The sequence below is a fragment of the Tenrec ecaudatus genome, chromosome 14 (genome assembly GCF_050624435.1).
Source record: "Tenrec ecaudatus isolate mTenEca1 chromosome 14, mTenEca1.hap1, whole genome shotgun sequence".
Taxonomy (NCBI): Eukaryota; Metazoa; Chordata; class Mammalia; order Afrosoricida; family Tenrecidae; genus Tenrec; species Tenrec ecaudatus.
In genome coordinates this window covers 119,921,446-119,941,799 of record NC_134543.1, presented here as the reverse complement: position 1 = coordinate 119,941,799, position 20,354 = coordinate 119,921,446, and the positions used below count along the sequence as shown (strand labels likewise).

Here is a 20,354-nt window from a genome sequence, read left to right as displayed (position 1 = left end):
CAGGCTGGTGTGCTTCTTCCTTGTGGGCTTTGTTACTTCGATGGTTGCTTGTTTTAACATCAAGCCTTTAAGACCCCAGATGCCATATTTTTTTAATAGCTGGGCACTAAATGTGGTGCTTTCTTCACCACATTTGCTTGTGCACCTATTTTGACTTTTAGTGATTGTGTCAGGAAGCAGGATAGTAATTTACTATTTATTTAAAACTATAGCTCTGTACTAGAGTTGTTATGTAGTGTACGTAAGCACATCTTTTTTAGTTTCTGTTAGAAGTATAGTTGTAGTCCACAGGTCTGGCTTCCAGAAGTAGAGTCAGCATCACAGAATGGCAGGGGATGAGAACAGAGTGTTTGCCTGCGCAGGGAGGACTTGAGTAGAGGCCGAAGTGGAACACTTTTTAAGGACTTTGTAGTCAATCCTGCAACTTTGTTTATGGGTACCATTAAAACTTTGAAAGATAGTAATGATTGTACAATCTTATCAGGGGGTGGTGAGGGGAGAGGAGGGGAAGAGGAGCTGATCCCAAGGGCTCAATAGAAAGTGAGTGTGTAGAAAAGAATGAAGGCAGCATACTACAAACATGCCTGATTCAATCTATGTATGGATTGTGATAAGAGTTGTACCAGCTCCCAATAAAAAATGATTTTAAAAACTTTGAAACAATTACTTTCCTTTTGATGCACTTGATACATTACTTTTGATACAAGAAATAAATTGTTCAGCTGCTGTCTAGTAGGTTCTGACTCAGTGTGACCCTATGTACAAAAGATCGAAATACTTCTGGATCTGTGCCGTTTTGTGTGTGTTTGTGTGTGTGTGTATGTAATCATTTTATTGGGGGAAGTTTTATATTTTAACATTAATTTTGTACTGAGTATATTTGAAAGCTACTTTGTTGGGAGGGAGAATAGATGCAAATTTAGTAAGCAAGAAAAAATTTTCTCCCCTTTCTTTTCCCTGAATCAGGAAGCTCTGGAGGAATATGTGAGAAAAGTAAGCTGTATTCAGACGGTAAGAAGAAGTCCTTAAATACCGGGATCATTACAGTGCAGAACTACGGGTCTCATGTGCCCCCCAAAGTCTCTCACATCACTTTTGCTCATGAAGTTGGACACAACTTTGGATCACCAGTAAGTGTTATGATTTTTTAAAATAAAAAAACTCACAAACTGTTAGCATAACTTTTATTTTTGGAGGGATTTGTTTGTTTATAATAAAAACAAGTACATAAAATTGTTTCATTTTTCTGTGTTAGAATAAAGCACTGCATGTGACCACACTGATGGAGGATAAATATGTTTGTGATTAAAAGAAGTACAAGTAATGCTTCCAACAAAATCTATGAAAGGCAAGAAGTTTTTTACGTGGTACACCTCTTGGTCTTAGGACTGAGCCGAATACATATTTCACTCAAATATTTTTAAAGTGAGACCCACTCATCATTGTTTACAAAGTACACTTTATAGCAAATGGTGGAGTATTTTATTATTGTTTTGTTTCTGTCAAAGCATTCTTGGCATTTGCATGATTTGTGTTGTTCTGTATTTGACAATACTTTACTCTAAAAATGTCTCCATTAAACAACGAATAGGGAAAGAAGCACAGTGAATGCTTGTGTGTGCCCCTCTAGGTCAGGAGCTGGTGTCTCTTCTCGTAAAGGGTCTGTTTGTAAACATTTTAGACTTTGGGGCAACCTTTGACGTGTGGTTGACATTTTCCTTTTTTGACTTACAATCTTTCAAAGGTGGAAAAAACCATTCCTAGGGTTGATGACTAGGTAGATGTGTGCCATAATGGGGACTTCAAGTCATGGTGACCCCATGTGCAATAGTATGAAATAGTCATGACTGTCATGTGCCATTTTATCATTGATGCTACCGTGCCAGGTGTTTGGTTTTTTTTTTTCCCCCATGCCAGTTTGTTTTAATGAGGTTTTCCCTTGCACTTTCATTCGCTCTCTCCTTTTCCACACTTGGTGCCCTCACCCAGCGAATGAGCTCTTGAGGACATGTCTAAACCAAGTGAGTCAGAGGATATTCTTTGGTGGTCCCTTGGCCAGTTTCTGGAAGTGGATTGCCAACTCCTTTTAGTTTGTGTTAGTCTGAAATCTCTGCTGAAACATGTTCACTATGGGTGACTATGCTTGGGACAAGAGAGAAAACTACCACGCAGAAAGAGAAAACTTGGGGTTGGGGGTGACGGGAGCCAAGGACAGGGCAACTGGAATGGGCTGGGTGCCCCTTCCCAGCCAAGGAGGTCATATGGGGGAGGTGTTGACACCCTGTCCTTCACTACGTTTTTGCTGGCCTAGAAGATGGGGTCAGGGCACTTGATCGAGAAGGTATTCATGTTGGTTCAGATGGTGGCCGGGCCAGTGGTCCTGGGGCTGCCCCTAACTACTCTCTGTGACTGTGATAACGCCTTCCAGACCCAGGACCACTGACCCGGGGGGGGCTCAGGGGAGGGGGGTTGGTTCCATAAGGAGCTCCTGCTCGCCTAAAGCTAACTGGGGGACAGGTTGCCCACTTGACACTGCATGCGCTGTTGCTCTGAGGATGCAGAGTGCGCACCTTTCCATGCGCACTAGCATGCATCCGCACCTGATCTACTTCCACAGGGCATGCCTGCAACCTCAAGACAGAGCAGTGGCTGTGTGCGGATGCCATTGGCCCCTGAGAGGGTGAGGGTGGGGCCTGGCCATGCTTCTTGTCTTTAGGGAAGTGTAGGGAATGAGAGGGGGAATCATACCTTTCTGGTCTCCAGCACTGGTGTGTGTGCTTGAGCTGCCTTGGAAAGTAGCTGCTTCCAAGCGTGAAAAATGGCTGTGGTGTCAGGCTCGCTCACAGTTCATCTGCTCCACCTGCCTCCTCTCTCAACAACCTTGTTCACCTTCTTTTCCTAACTGGTATTCATTCAACCCATGTCTCTGCCCTTTCCTCTGACGCTCGGGTTCCCATAGCTCTTGTGTCTTTGTTGTAGAGGGACCAGATAGCATGTCCTGCCAGAAGTCCGCAGATCCTATTTCCTTTCAAAGTTCTTTGAGTTTGGGAACCAACAAGTCTGAAGGAACAAGATGAGAGCTATACAGCGGGTGGGGGACACGTTCCCAGTGAGATGCTGGACATGAAGGAGACATATTCCTTGGTGCAACTCTCCTGTTGGGTTTTTGTTGACTAATGCCGCTTTTCATTTCCTTATAATAACCCCTGCGATCGCACTGTGTCCTTTGAGAAAAATCTATGAAGATGACCCTATTGGAAGCCCCCAAAGTCAACATTCCTCTGAGTTGACCTCTCTGCTTTGAATGTAATTGGCGTAGCAGATCCCACTAAAGCCCACTGCTTTTATTTGGCCTTTCTGGGGGCCCGGCCCCGTAGCTAGACTAAGACAAATGTACCACTGTCCACAGCGATCCACTGATCACAGAGACACGTGTAAACACATGTTTGGAATAAACACGTGCATGTGTGGACTGGATCCCTCGTAGCACTACTTTTTGAATTGCCTTCTTATTAACATTTATTGGCGTACATGGGAAGATGGTAAGATAGTGTGTGACTTGAAATATATACATAAAAGTTTTACAGTATTGCCAGGTATTTTTTCTTATGAAATTTGAATACAGAAAATAATTCTAGCACCCTATATGACTATTAACTGAATTGCATTTTATAGAGTGACACAAATTACTGTATATACTTGATTATAAGCCAACCTGAATATCAGCCAAGGCACCTAATTTTACCACAAAACTGCATTAAAATTGTGCTGAAAAACTCAGCTAATACACAAGTATATAGGTAAATAAAAAACTTATGCCATTGAGATGATACCAGCTTATAGCACGCCTGTAGGGCAGGGTAGAAGTGCTCCTGTGAGATTCTGAGGCCGTGACTCTTTATGGAGTAGAAAACCCCATCTCTTCCCCAAAGAGTGACTGCTACTTTCTGGAGGTTGGCCTTGCCATTTGCAGCCCAATTTGTAGCCAATGTACCACCAGGCTCCCTAGAGGGAAACCAGAAAGGTGATTTGGGAGACTGCCTGTCACCAAGGTGATACCAACTCATAAAGAGTCGATCTGCGCCAGAGACTAGAGTTGTTAAATGCTGAAGGTAGGCTCAGGAAAAAGGCAGAGGTATCAGGAAGCGTAAAAGTCATGGTAAAGGCCATCTTTGTTTTTTCAGTAGCGGCCCCAGATTGAGGCGAAGAGGTCGCTACAGGACTCTTGCTCTAGAATGCAGTGTCTCTCTCTCTCGCCCCCACCTCCTGTCATTGTCTGCCACGTGGTTTCAGGAGCATTGGGAAGTTTGCTTTTTAGAATAAGCCCCCCCTACAAGAGAAAATGGCGCCTGGAATCTGATAGTGTCTGTCTTGTGCTGGTCACTTCAGTATTTTTACTTTGAGAAAAGCCTACCCAAATTACAAAAAAAAAAAAAAAATCTATAGTTTAGCACCTTTTTTGTATTTATATGATATGTTCTTAAAAGTAAACTCCTTCCCTCCCAAAAGAAAAACCCCAACAATAACAACAAAATAACCAAAATCAGTCCACTCATGCTCATGCACACAGAACTCTGTGTCCTGTTTTATTCTGCAAGCAGCCTTTTGGTTTTATCTCTTGGCCTGTAAGCAGGTTTATTTTTAAAAGATCAGTGCGTTGCCTCTTCTGGCCTTTCACTTATATCCCCATTTCTGTCTTTGAACTAGTCATAATCTGTAACCTTGACACATATTTTGAGGATTATTTAGTAGTTTTGAGTAGATTTTCTCCCGTTACTAGTTTTAAAAGTGGATTGCTTACTTTTAATAGACTTTTGACAGCTTGCCTTCTATTCTTCATATTTCAAAACTGGACACACACATGCCCCTCCCCCCATCAGTGCTGTGACTGGACCGCCAGTTATTTCCCACCTTTGCTAAGACAATGGCCTCTAGAAGAGCTAATTGTTTACTATTAACCATCTAACACAATTGTAAGGTCTATTTTTAATCATCATTTTATTGGGGGCTCATACAACTCTTATCACAATCCATACACATATCAATAGTGTAAAGCACTTTTGTACATTTGTTGCCCTCATCATTCTCAAAACATTTGCTCTCCACTTAAGCCCTTGGCATCAGTTCCCTCCCTCCCCTCTCCCCCTTCCTAATAACCCTCAATAATTTATAAATTATTATTTTGTCATATCTTACAGTGTCCGACATCTCCCTTTGCCCACTTTTCTGTTTTCCCCAGTGACGAGGTTATATGTACATCCCTGTAATCAGTCCCCCTTTCCACCCCACCCTCCCGGTATCGCCACTCTCACCACTGGTCCTGAAGGGATCATCCGTCCTGGATTCCCTGTGTTTCCAGTTCCTATCTGTACCAGTGTACATCCTGTGGTCTAGCCAGATTTGTAAGGTAGAATTGGGATCATGATAGTGTGTGTGTGTGTGGCGGGGAGGGGGCGGGGAGAGGAAGCATTTAGGAATTAGAGGAAAGTTGTATGTTTCATCGTTGCTACATCGCACCCTGACTGGCTCGTCTCCTCCCCACCCCCACCCCCGACCCTTTAAGACCCTTTCTAAAGAAAAGGAAAGTCCCCAAGCATCCACTGTACTCTGATGAGGAAATACATGGAATCAAATGACCTGGTAGCTTTTTTTTCTTTCCTATTTATGTAACTCTCGATATTATGTTTGACAGCATGATTCTGGAACAGAGTGCACTCCAGGAGAATCTAAAAATTTAGGACAAAAAGAAAATGGCAATTACATCATGTATGCAAGAGCCACATCTGGGGACAAGCTCAACAACAACAAATTCTCACTCTGTAGTATTCGAAATATAAGCCAGGTTCTTGAGAAGAAGAGAAACAACTGTTTTGTTGGTATGTATATTTTCCAGTATTTTATTATGAGCTTTTCCAAGCACTTGGACAACTTGGAAGAGTTATGCCCACCCTCCAGACTCTACCATGGTTAATACTTTGTTTTATGACGTATTTATCATCTCTCCACCCCTCAGTGGATCTTTGTTAGATTTAAAGTTTTTGCATCAGACATGAGTGTGCTTCATCTCTAGACACCTGAGCCTCATTAACCTACAGTTTGTAGTTCTTTGTTGTTTTTAGTCAGGGCATCGTTCAGTGACCGTAGCCAGATGCATTCACTTTTGTGACCCAAACACCTCTCTCAATATAGCACATTCTGTAACATGAAAGTTCCTTCATCCCCCTTTCCAGTCAGTCTCTACCCCTGCACAACACTAGAAGCAACAGTTGTGATTTATTTTACCATGGATTAGATTTTGCCTGTTTTAAAACTGTTTATAAATGGAATCATACAATATGTACCCTTTCATGGATGGCTTTCCACTCAGTATATTTTGATATTCATTCATCAGTATTCTCGTTTGTTTCTGAGTAGTACTGCATTACGTGTATTCACAGTTTACTCATCCATTCTTATTGAAGGAACACATGAGCCTTTTGGATTTAGACAAATATAAAAAAGTTGTTAGGAAATTCATGTATTATTAGTTTCTTTGTCGACATATATTTTTATTTCTTTGGGAAAAATATGTAGGCATTCACAAGGTGTAAAATTACTGTGACATAGGGTAGGAATTTTATTTTCTAAGCACCCGATCCACTTTTTACTGAAATGCTTATTTCGTTTTATACTTTGATCAAAATCGAGAGTTCTGGTGGCTCCAGACCCTTGACAACTTTGAGTTTCTGTCGCTTTTTGCTCTTTTCGTGCTTCTGGTGGGTGTGACACACACGGGGCGGGGGGGGGGGAGGGGGGTTGTTCAAAAAGTTTGTGGAAAAGTAGAATCAAAGAGTGGAATTTGCCCACAAACTTAATGAAGCCCCTTAGATAGTTTCCAAAGCCACCTTAGCAAATATTAAAGATGGCTAATAGTTTATATTATAATCATGAATTGGGCTGGGTTGTCTAGAGGAACAAACCAGTGATACTCACAAATGTATAAGGAAAACTTTATAACAAGAAGTAATTTTATATCAAGAAGGCATCCCAGCCCAGTCTAACTCAAGTCCATGGGTGCGATGCTAGACAGAGCCCTCTGCCAGCTGCAGGAGATGGTGCAGAAAGGTCAAGCTGACGCAGGGAGCTCACAGGCCAAGTGAGTACAGGGTTGTGTGGATCCGGGGTTGGTAAAACATGACAGGACATTTGGCAACTTTCTAGGAAGAGAAGTTCTCAGTGTCTCTCTTTTAAAAAGGCCACACTCCCAAGGAGGGTGTCATCAGGCTGTGACCTGATTAATAGGTTGGACTCTCTCCCCCTGCACTTCCACACAGGCGCAAGTTGACATAAACTCTAACTGCCGTGCATCATGATGGGAAGATTCGAGCACCCCATTAATGTCTTTTAAATAAATTCTTAGGCTAGAATTAATTCCCAAGTAAGCATGCACCTTAAAGTTCTCATTGTGGACTCTGCCCCCAATCAGCTTTGCTCTCTCTCTTACAGCGTAGACACAGAAAATGCTTTGAAGTATGTTCTTGCTCTCCTCAGGGCCTGTTTTCCTTCTTTGGTAGTTTTGGCAGGGGCCAGAAGGGAAGTGGCTGCATATGTGTACTTCTCTTTCAAAATTTTATATATTTGAATAGTTATTAAAAGTGAATTTATTTACAGGGAAATAGAAGTTTGTAGTAAGAAAAGGACATTGAGTGTAATACCTAATTTATTTGTCAACAAGGAATATTTTTGTGATAACATTTTAACATTAACATTTGAGATCTCTATAGTCTTTCTCTTCACATAAAATTGTTTTTTGTTATATTGATATTGTAGTCAACATCACAACAGCTTCTGTGACATTTCCCCCCCCCCCCCCCAGCAGGAAACAAAATTCAAAAGCCACATGCTGTGCTCTTAAATTGGCCATCACCAAAAAGGAGGGTTTGAGTGAAACTGCTTTTGCAAAAACATTCATTGTGACCAGAGAGAACCTTCTCCGGCGATGCCACTGAGCGCACTGACTCACTCAGAGGAGGTGCTCGAGAGGTGCTCTCCGAGCAGGGAAAATGCATACTACGAAACCCAGCCCAGCAGAGCTTTCTTCGGGTACCCCCTCATACAGTAGATTAGGTAATGATAAAAGAGAAAAAAGCAAGAGAGAGGGGTCACATGGTGTTACAGTTTGAAATAGAATATGTTTCAGATAGGACTTACTGAGAAAATGGCTTATAGCCCGACTCCATGGATTCAATTTTGTGGCTATCAGAGGATACAGCCTTCCAGGTGACCAGGGCATTTAAGGTAAAAAAACTGAAGTGGCAGTGTATTTTGTATGTTGAGGGATATTAAGCTGGTCAGTATGGCTGGAGTGGAGGGAGTGGGATTGGATTCGAGGAAGGTAGAGCTCTTTAGTTACCTTTTCATATTTTAGTGCAATGTCTGTTCATATTCGCTGGCCATTTCTAATTGAATCACTTGCTTTTTCTCCTATTGTGCTTTTAATGTTCTTTATGTATTCTAGGTACTAGTCTTTTGTCAGATGTTAGTTTATAAATAATTTTGCCCAGTCAATAGCTTATCATTTCTTTCTCTTTAGTGTTTCCTAGAGTAAAAGTTTAAAAATTTTATGATGTCCAATTTATCAATTACCCTTTTATAGATTGGGTTTTCTTTGAAACCTTTTTTTCATTGAGGCAGGTCAAATTACATAGATTTTATTATTATAATCAATGGTAATTTTTCTAAAAATTTTTAACCTAGAAGTACTACATAGATTCTTCATTTGTAAATAGCATTTGTACAATAACCTTTATGCTTAAAGTTGAATTATAAAATGAGCATATTCCCTTTGTAGGTATTATGGGAAAGAAATTTGTTTCTTTTTTTTCTTTTTAAAATCATTTTATTGGTGGCTCATACAACTCTTGTCACAATCCGTACATCCATCCAGTCATTGTGTCAAGCACATTTGTACATTTGTTGCCCTCATCATTCTCAAAACATTTTCTTTCTACTGGAGCCCTTGGTATATAAGCTCCTCACTTTTTACCCCTTGCTTCTTAAATTGTAATGACATATGTATTTAAATGGTATTTTTCTCTGTTTTTAAACTATTTATTAGTAAATAGTTGGCTTAAAGTAATAATTCTATATGTGATAAAAATCAAAGTATAGACGTTATTATATCAAAGGTTGCCTGGCTTTATCATTTTTCTCTTTGTTCTAAATTCTGTGTCATGTAATCATAAAGTGATTTATTGCTAGATTTTAAAATTATTATTATCCACTTAGTTGTGTGTATATATTTGTACATATGTGCTTCTAATTTTAGAGAATAAGAATGATCATTGAAACCTAGAGAGAAATATGGGACTTCTAGAATTTGCTTTATTAGGTGATGTGGTTAAGGATACAAATGAACTTTCTGAATATAATGCCAGACTTTCTAGAATAGTTTTGATTTAGATATGCCTCGTGTACGGTTCCTGTTCTCTGGCTGATGCCCTCAATCTCCTTTTTGGTTTAACGTAATGGGAAAAGAACACCAGATTCAGACCTAGGAGACCATGGGTTTAGTACCCCCAAATGCCTGGACTGCGATATTTATTTGGTCTTTGGCAATTCAAACTCTCTAGAAATTTTTCTTTCTTTTTTTATTTTCCATTTTATTGGGAGCTCCTACAGATGATATAACAATCCATAGTTCACTTAGATCAAGCATGACTATACAATTGTTGCCACCATCATTTTCAAAACATTTTCTGTCTTCTTATAGCTCTCCTTTCTCACTCCCCTCTCCCCTAAGAACCCTTGTTACTAAATAGAAATTTTTCTTTTCTGTAAAATGAAAAAGGCGTTTGGGTTCTTAAAGTTCCTTGCGTATATTAAAGTTTTTGATTAAGACTAGAGGATCTAACTTTAATCAACACAAATTATGCCCACTCATATTTGCCTCTGTGGGACTAGAGAAGATACAAATAGCACATGCTTCTTCCATAAAGGAACTTGGTTTAGCTGAGGAACAAAACTAATCTCTCTCTCTCTCTCTTTCACACACACACACACACACACACACACACACACACACACACACACAGAGAGTACTTGTTGACTATTATACAGTTGGCCAAATGGAATGTGGGAAGTAACACAGGAAAAATTATTCAGCTTATTAACAATAATTGGTATGAAAATTTCAAAAAGAGAGAATGTTCTTTTAAGATTTAGAACTGAAGAGATATGTCAGTCAGAAGCAATGGTAGGGTATGCAGTTGGGGGGAACCGTGTTTGCAACTTAATCTGTGTCAATTGATTGTAAAGAGACACAGGAAAATTGAACATGGCCCGGGCATTAGATGGTATTTAAACACGTAAATTTTGCAGATGTGTTTGTGTATGGTTAAGTTTAAAAAAGAAAAAATTACTCCTTATATTTTAGAGACACCTGAAGTTTTGACAGGGTTAATAATGTATCATTGGGGACTCATTTAAAAATGCTTCAGGAAAAAATGTGGGGCAAATCAAGACCAGCATATTGTTGATAATTAGTTAAGCTAAATGACATGTACGTGGGAATTTGTTGTATTATTCATTTGCTCCTTTTATGCATGTCTGAAATATTTTATAGTAAAGATTATTTAATCCCACCCCCACCCCCGGTTGGTAAAACACTACATTTGTCTGTGATATCTATCAGTAGTGATGCGTGTGATGTAAATACTGCAACGCTAGTTCGGTGATGTTCCATGTGGCTTGGCCTCAGTAGGACGTGACTACTTCTAGCAGGGGGCTACCCAGTCAACACCCTCCATTATGCAGATTCAGAAACTGAGTCCTCCACTTGGGGAATTTAGTGAAAGTTACATGGCTGGTTAGTAGCAGAGACGCTCTTAATATCAGGTTTCCTGATTCCACAGTCTTAAATCTTTCCTCCCTGTGTTAGGATCCTCTAAAGAGTTTATTAGCAAAAGAGTCTATTGAATACAGATAAATGTGCATGTGGAGTGGTCAGCTTGCTTTTGTTCATCTCCCTTAGAGTCTGGCCTGCCCATCTGTGGGAATGGAATGGTAGAGCAAGGTGAGCAGTGTGACTGCGGCTACAGTGACCAGTGTAAGGACGCCTGCTGCCACGATGCGAACCAACCCGAGGGGAGCAAATGCAAGCTGAAGCCCGGGAAGCAGTGCAGGTACCGCGATTAGGCCGGCGCTGTCGGTGGTCCTGTGAGACTGTCACCCCAGACAGTTGTAACAGGTGTAACATAGACACTTAAAGGCGCATACCGTTTCAAAATTGTCTTTATTTGTTTTATTTATTTCTCAGGATTGGTTAGCACACTGTTGTTAGCAGACTGAACTCTTTGTAAATCTAGTTTATGTGAATATCAAAGGACGCTCAGTAGACGACACCTTTAGCTTTTAACACAATTACTCTGATTATAGATATAACAGGACATTATTTATGTACTTTCAATGTGTGGTGTGTGTATACTTGTTTGATTTTAGTACGTAAAGTGAGAAGAGCAGATGGTATGTTGTAACTGCACAACCTTGATAACTTGGCTAATTTCAAACCATTTTCCATGATAGCCTTTCAGTAAAGGCACTTAGAGTAAGAGTCTTGAATATAGATTACATTTTGATTACAAAAATAAGACCCTTGTTGATTTTTAAATTTATTTATTCAATTATTTTATTGGGGGCTCATCTAGCTCTTATCACAATCCATCCATCCATCCATCCATCCATTGTGTCAAGCACATTTGTACATTTGTTGCCAGCATCATTCTCAAAACATTTTCTTTTTACTTGAGCTTTTGTATCAGCTCCTCATTTTTATCCCCTTATTCATTTTTGTAGCACATTTTAGAGGGGTTATATTTATTAGCCTCTTATTCCAATGTTTGAAGTAGTATACCAGTAATACACTTCTCATATAAAAGATGAGACTTGGAATTTACATAGTGGACTCACAAAGTACGCAAAGACATCCCTGTAATTGACTTGGTTTCATGGTTCTTTCAGCCCAAGTCAAGGTCCCTGTTGTACATCACTGTGTGCATTCAAGTCGAAGTACGACAAGTGTCGGGACGACTCCGACTGTGCGAAAGAAGGCATGTGTAACGGTGTCACAGCCCTCTGCCCCGCGTCTGACCCGAAGCCGAACTTCACGGACTGCAACAGGCAGACGCAAGTGTGCATCAGTGGGGTAAGCAATTTCATCGTAGGTACTTTTTACGTACTTTTATAAAACCCATCCTTTCAGAGTGATTGCTTTCACGTGAAGCTACATAGTTACAATAATCCATCTTGATCTCCGCTTCAATAAAATTTCCCTTTAACGCCTTGCAAAGCTATGCATGCTTTGGGTGGCGCCAGTGGCAAGTGGCGGTTGAATGACGACCGTCCGATCTTTCACCTGTCCCACAACTCGTGTTGGACATTCAGCCAGGCATGTGACTTTTTCCTTACTGCTTTTAAGTTTCATTTATCATTTCAGTAGCCTGGATGAAAGAGCTCTTCTGGTCATTTTCTCTTGAATATAAAGCCTTTCAAGCTTTCCTGGTTGAATTTCACTTTCTTCTATATGAGGAAAATTTTATTTTCCTCTAAAAAAGGAGTCATATAGCCAACATAAAATTGATGTTTATTTAATCTTTCTCTGCCTTTGGTTTATTTTAGCTTTTCATGTAAAGTGCCATTTATTTTAAAATTTTAAGAAGCCCAGGGTGCAGGGTGCTGTGCAGTAGACTGCTAACCACCAAAAATTTATTATCTTTCCGACTCTTTTCCATGTGTGTATTTGATCCCTTTCTAATGTGGATTCATGCTCTGTAGGGAAATTTTGTCATTTAAATAAAACTTGTATTTCTACTTAATTATTTTGGTCTTGGGAGCTTGGCCCTGCAAGTCTATCAGTATAAATAATAGGTTTGACTGCAGAAGAATGAGACATCTTGCCTTTCTCTTTTTCTCCCAGCAATGTGCAGGCTCCATCTGTGAGAAGTATGGCTTGGAGGAGTGTACCTGTGCCAGCTCTGATGGCAAAGATGATAAGGAATTGTGTCATGTTTGCTGTATGAAGAAAAGTAAGGCCTTTACAATACAGGAATATGACATCTACTTTAACAACTATTATTTGCTCCTATGTTAAGCTTCGACACACAGTTTGGACAGATAATCTTCAGCAAAGATTTTCCTCATGAGTTTAAAAATGTAGCATGCCTAGTGTTGTGGGCCTTACAACGCTTTTAAAATGGCAGTCTTGGTGCGCGCGCGCACACACACACACACACAAATTGCTCACTTTTTGGTAATAGTTTATATAAACATGGTTTTAAAGCCGTTAAGGACACTAAGTCATGAGTAGGTTTATCTTGTGATGTTTTTAAGGTGAGTTGCTAATGGTGTTACCCATCCTAACCAGTAAGAAAGACATTATAGTAATGGTTTTAGGCACTTCCCCCCTCCCTCCACATGTTCTCCATCCCCCCTGTCTTTTTAGTAAGTACATCATTCACTTATGTCTGCCACTTCTTTTCCAGTGGAGCCAGCAACTTGCGCCAGTACGGGGTCTACGCAGTGGAATAAGTATTTCCGTGGTCAAACCATCACCCTGCAACCTGGCTCCCCTTGCAACGATTTCAGAGGCTACTGTGATGTTTTCATGCGGTGTCGGCTAGTAGATGCTGACGGACCTCTAGCTAGGCTTAAAAAAGCAATTTTTAGCCCAGAGCTCTATGAAAACATTGCTGAATGGATTGTGGTAAGTGTAATTTTATTTTTTTTTAATTTATTATAAAAATTATAACTATCTCCAGTCACGTTCATGCTTTCTAAGTGACTACATTAAAACATCAGTAGGAAACTTGCAAATGATTTATTTGAGGATTTGCTGTACCTGAGCTGAATGTCATTTGCCTTGATACTGAAACCTTAACTTACATGGGTTGACCATAATTTTACTTGGTCAGGGACGACACCAGTGTTATTTGAAGAGTGTTTGTTAAAGTTCAAATAATTCCAGCATTATTTTCTTCTAAATTATTCAGAATCTGTACATGGATATATTTCATTGATTGGTTAGTTGATGAGGAAGTTTTCATAGTTCTTTCTGTCCCTAGTTCATCTCTCAGGTGGGTTACTTCCTCCTTTGCTTGGTCTTTTTTCCTCATGGTGTGTTAAGTCCTGTATGCTCTGTCTACCTAGATAAGACAGGTGGGATAAACAATCTAGAGGAGAAAACAACAGGACTGGTGGTTCTGGGGGGATATGGGAGAGGGGAGGCAGGGGAAAGGAAGTAGGTGTTAACAAGCCCAGGGGCAAGGGAACATGAGTGATCTAAAATCGTTGAGACAGTGCAGGAGTTCTGGTAGGGATTGATCATGGGCAATGTAGCTGAGAGGAATTACTGAAACCCAAATGAAGGCTAAACATGATAGTAGGACAAGAGAAAAGTAAAAGGAAATAGAGGAAAGAACTAGGAGGCAAAGGCATTTATAGAGGTCTAAATACAGGCATATATATATATGTAAATATATATTTAGATGGGAAATAGGTCTATGTACATATATTTATAGGTTTAGTATTAAGATAGCAGATGGACATTGGGCCTCTACTCAAGTACTCCCTCAACGCAAGAACACTTTGTTTTATTAATCTGGTATTCCTTGATGCTTACCTGCCTGACATGTTTGCTGAAGACAAATGGATGCATAAGTAAATGTGATGAAGAAAGCTGATGATACCCAGCTATCAAAAGATTTAGCATCCGGGGTCTTAAAGGCTTAAAGATGAACAAACGGCTATCCAGCTTAGAAGCAACAAAACCCACATAGAAGAAGAACACCAGCTTATGGGATCAGATATCAGGCTTCAAAGACCCAGTACAAAAAATCCTATCATTGTGAATGAGGGAGACTGCAGAGTGGTGACCCAAAGCCCATCTGTAGGTAACTGGACATCCCCTTACAGAAGGGTCGCCGGGAAGAGACGAACCAGTCAGGGTGCAGTGTAGAACCAATGAAACATACAACTTTCCTCTAGTTCTTGAATACTTCTTTCCCCTCACTTTCATGACCTCAATTCTACCTTACAAATCTGGCTAGACCAGAGCATGTACATGGGTACAGATTAGAGCTGGAAACACAGGGAATCCAGGACAGATAAACCCCTCAGGACCAATATTGAGAGTAGCCATAGCAGGAGGAAAGGGGAAGGTGGGGGGAAAGTGGGAACTGATCGCAATGATCTACATATAACCCCCTCCCAAGGGGATGGGCAACACAAAAAAGTAGGTAAAGGGAAACATCGGTCAGTGTAAGACACGAAAAAAAATTTTTTTTCAAGGGTTCATGAGGGGGAAGGGTGGGAAGGGAGGGGGAGAAATGATAAGTTGATACCAAGGGCTCAAGTAGAAAAATAATGTTTTGAAATGACGATGGCAACAAATGTACTTGACACATGGATGAATGGATGGATTGTGATAAGAGTTGTATGAGCCCCCAGTAAAATGGTTTTTTTAAAAAACAATCCTGCACACTCTTTGCACTTATCCACAGTCTCAGTGTGGAAGACAGCCAGCTGTGCGGGTGATTTTGCTGAGCAAGAGAGGTGGCGGAGAAAGAAGGAGTGATTTTTTTTTTTCCTGAAGGTTCCTCTGATCTCTCAATATGTAAATTCAGGGTCTTCCGTGATAGGAAACGCTGAGCAGGAGATCAGCTACAGAGCCCTTCTTGCCGACCTGTTATGGATTGTGGGTGTTCATCTAGCATAAATCCACTGAACTGTATTATTTTAAGCCCACAGATCTCCATTTAAGTTCTACAAATTCTGAATTACCTGACATTTTCTTAAAGGATTGCTGAGAATAACCATCTCCAGTCACTTAAATATTCATGCTTTCTAAGTGATTACATTAAAACATCAGTAGGAAACTTGCAAATGATTTATTTGAGGATTTGCTATACCTGAGCTGAATATCGTTTGCCTTGGAAATTGACATAAAACTCAGGTCTCCCCACCAAGTAGTTTACCTACTTCTGTATCCAGGAGGGTGAGGATGCCTTCAAACCGCTTCAGGGTGTCTGTCTAGGTTGTCCATGTAGTAATTACAGTCTGCAGTAAAAATGTTGGAGTTATCTTCTATGTTAAAATGATACGTACTATCCATAGGCAGACTTAGTAATTTTTGTGCTGATTTTAAAAATGTGATTTTTAAAAAATGTATAATGGGAAGGTATTTGAAATTGGATTCACAGGATTTGGGTATGAAGCCAAATATTGGGCAATAGACTTAATCTACGTCTCCTGAAAGTACAAAATGTGACTCATCTTGTACTCGTGTGCTCGGTGCACAGTTAATGTCTGCTAAGCTATAGGTCCGTTTTGACACTAGCATGTTGTAAAAAGCTCACACTTCAAGTCAACCTTATGGCACTAATCACCTCTGTTTACCTCGGTGACTCTGAGCTACTTACCTGTCTGGGCCCCTTCAATTCCCAGTTTTCCCTCTCTCTAATAAAGCTGGTGTACTTGTGTACTACAGAAGCAATATATGCAGGAAAAGAATCACGGGGACCTAAACGTCATATTCTACAGGATACACGGTGCCAGATATGTTTGACTTCCGAGCTAAGAAAGCATTTGAAAATAATAATGTTTTAAAATATTGTCTATAATCTAATTTTGCCCCATTAAATTATCTAGAATCTCAAAAGCTCCTTTATTCTCTTTTATTTTTTATTAATCATTTTGTTAAAAGCTCTAATTTCATTTATAAACATTTAATAGAAATAATCTTTCCTTTTCAAAGTGTATTCCTGCAAAGAATTATCTGAGGTAATTTCCTTTTGAATCGTCTTACCTTACTGTAATAAACTCTGTTTGTGCTATGTTAGTATTTTCAAAGTCCCTGATTATTGCACATGATTAGCTGTCAACTACTGGTTGAAAGGGTTGCAGTTCAAACCTGCCCAGCGGCATCTCCAGGAAGGTGTGGCAGTCTGTCCTGCGAGGTCAATGACTCATTCAGCACCTGGAGGGCAACCTGAGTGCATCAACTCGACAGCAGCTTTGTTTTTCCTTTTAAAGTTTTGCTAAATTCTGATTCTTAGCATTTATAGACTTTTTGGTGATGTACTTGGTAAAGACTTGGACCACTAATGGTAAGGGCAGCAGTTTGAACCCACCGGTCACTCCCAGGAGAAAGATGCGACTCTGCGTCCATAAAGATGGTAGTCTTAGAAACCCTGTGGAGCAGTTGGGGTCTGTCCTGTAGAGAGCTGCCTCGTGTTGTTAGATGCCATCGAGCTGGTTCCACCCCACAGCAGTCTGATGCACAAGGGAATGAGACAGTGCCCGGCCCTGGGCCTTCCTCCCATTGTCCCCATGCTTTAGCCCACTCTTGCAGCCCTGGGCCTTCCTCCCATTGTCCCCATGCTTTAGCTCACTCTTGCAGCCTTCCTGTCAGTCCATCTCGTCTAGGGTCTTTAGGGTCTTTCTTTTTGTGTGTGTGTGACTCTGCGCTTCACCAGACCTAACAGCCTTCTCCAGGGACTAGTCTCTCCTGACACCACGTTACCGTGAAGGAGCTCTGGCTAATACTGGCACACACTACCGTGCTTCTTCCCAAACAGCCGTGCTTGTCCCTTGAGCAATCCACGGTGCTTCCATGTTCTTCTCTAGCACCACAATTCAAACGCACCCATTCTTCTTCGGTCTCTTCTGTGTTCAGTGTCCAACCTTCACATGTGCACGAGGCAATGGGAAATACTGTGGTTGCAGGTCAGGCGCCCGTGAGTCCTCAAAAGTAGCAGCCTTGCTTTTCAGTGCTCTAAAGAGCGCGTGTGCAGCAGAGTCACTATGAATCAGAGTTGACAGCAGTGTATTTGTTTTAAGAACAGATTTTAGGCGAAGATTTAGTGAGATGTCTATTAAAATGAATTAGCGATATTCTATCATGTCCTGTGATCTGGAGTAGATTAATCAATCACTTTTATGTTTTATATGGGTTTCTCTCGAGTATGAAATACAGTGTCTTCAATTTCTGTTGTTGACGTTCATATGCACTTGTGGTTCATATGCCTAACAAGTACTAGTTGACCATTGCTATGATTGTGGACATCAACTAAGTCAAGCAGTAAAATAACAAACATTTGCTTCCGTGGAGGTGATTGGTCTCATTCATGGTGTGTGCAGAGCTGACTTGTTACGTGTGGCTTGATCTTTCCTCTCGTCGGGAATGGTTGAGTTCCTCTAGTTCATGGTACAGGTTAACAGGATGCTCTGGTAACCGAGAGCTTTGAGAGGCTGCAGCGGTTATTTTCCCAGACTTTGCAGTGGGCTGGTCGCGGTGGGTTTAGATGCCACAGCGCCCTTCTCCTGACGCAGGGCGTAAAGCAGAAAGAGCCGCGGCACCAGATGACGGGCACCTTGGAAATGATGTGTCAGAGCAGTGGTTCTCGCCCTTCCTGATGCCGCGGCCCTGTCACACAGCTCCTTGTGTGCTGGGAACCCCTAGCCTGAGACCATCAGAAAACACCTATTTCCGACGGTCTTAGGAACCGACACACGGCTCCTCTATCCATCTCCAGCGGGTCCGCCCACATGCAGATATGCCCACATCTGAGTACCCGGTCTGAAGACTGTTACCCATGCTACTCCATGCTTCAAGACAAAATTACACTTATTTGCCACTAGAAATAAATACTTCACAATACATAATTACATATTGTTTTTGTGATTCATCACTATAATTATGTTCAATTTGTAACCATGAAAATACATCCTGCTTATCAGATACTGACATGACGATTTATAACAGTAGTGATTGGTGAGAAGTCCTGCCATAAGCGAATCTGTTCTCCATACATGCCTGGTCTTAGACAGCTTTATTTATGCAAAACTTATTACACTGTAAGAGCCTGTTGGTGTAGTGGCTTAATAATTGGGCTGCTAACTGTAAGGTTAGCAGTTTGAAATCACGAGCCCCTCTGCCATGCTGCTCCTAGAGAGATTTGCAGTCTTAGAAGCCCACGAAGGCTATTATACAAGGTCGCCATGAGTCAGTATCGACTCGTTGGCAGTGAGATCCTAACTAGACATCTGCAGGAACATCAATTAATAGCAGTGTTTTAAAATCTTAATTGTATATGAGACTCATCAATTAATTAGAATCTCTTGGTATAAGGTTTAAGTCCTTAGGACTTTAATAAAAACTCCCCAGCCAATTCTGATGATGAGCCATGGTTGAAAACCATTCGTCTTCGGCAAGGCCACCATTCCTCTGTGACCTAGGGGCCAAATCCAGCCCACTGCCTATGAAGAGGCGTCAGAAGTTTGTGGGAAAATGGAATTCAAAGATAATGGAAAATTTCCAAGAATTTTCTGAAGCCTCCTTGTATATATGTCTTACAAGCCAAAAATGGCTTTTATATTTTAAGTGATTTTTAAAGTTTTATATATCGTGACATACTGAATTCAAATTTCAGTACCTCGAAATAACATTTTAATTGGAAAGTAGCCACACCTATTAATTTACATATTATCTGTGGTGCCTTTTTCACTTGTACAGAGTTGATTAGTTTCCATGGAGACAGAATGGCCCAGAAAGCCCAAGTGGTTTTAGGAGCTGGCCTTATTCAGGAATGTGTGCTGTCCTTTGAGCTAGAGCAAAGTGCCCCAACTTAGTTGCCAAAGCAGCAGTGTCAACATGACTTGGGAACTTGATAGAAATTCATAGATTAGGGCCCACCCCAGACCACTCCCCTGATAGATGATGGTTACTACTAACGCTTGGGAACCCTAACTTTTCTCTCCCCATCATCTGCAATTTAATGACTTTTTAAATTATTTAACAAAAATGGCTTACTTTGTCACCCCGATATGTTGAAATTGGTGCCCTTCATTGCCTAGTAAATAGCTACCCAGCTTTCCCTTAAGAAGTTGTTAACAGCAAAGATGCAGTGTTGTCACTGGTGTAGCAGACAGGGTCTCGGTATGCTTTTGCCAGACGAATGAAATAGATCTCTTCTGTATTATCATTTATATGAAACACACAAATTGTATATATTGTCTTCACTTTGAAAATGATAGTAATACACTCCCCCACCGCCTCATATAAGAGCCTGGCATGCAATTTTCACTCAATAAATGATTGTTGGATGAATACAGTGTATGCTCAAGTATAAGCTGAGTTTTTCCACATGTTTTTAATGCAGTTTTTGTAATTAAAGTTAGGTGCCTCGGCTGATATTCAGGTCGGCATTTACTCGAGTATATATGGTAATAGCAGCCCTTTCTGTGACCCTAAAAGGTAGACAGATTGTCTTCCTATATTTTATAGTGAATCATGTACAAAGGGCTTTAAAAAACTCATAGAA

General features: G+C 40.7%; 1 protein-coding gene across 1 annotated transcript in view; it reads left to right on the top strand.

The window, feature by feature from the left end:
* Window positions 1–20,354, top strand: part of ADAM10 (ADAM metallopeptidase domain 10) — a 137,523-nt gene that overhangs the window by 108,457 nt on the left and 8,712 nt on the right. Inside the window, exons 9-14 of the mRNA XM_075532185.1 lie at window positions 967–1,130; window positions 5,693–5,876; window positions 11,012–11,162; window positions 11,998–12,181; window positions 12,953–13,061; window positions 13,518–13,738. Coding sequence (XP_075388300.1) covers window positions 967–1,130; window positions 5,693–5,876; window positions 11,012–11,162; window positions 11,998–12,181; window positions 12,953–13,061; window positions 13,518–13,738 — 1,013 coding nt within the window. The remainder of the gene's footprint in view (window positions 1–966; window positions 1,131–5,692; window positions 5,877–11,011; window positions 11,163–11,997; window positions 12,182–12,952; window positions 13,062–13,517; window positions 13,739–20,354) is intronic.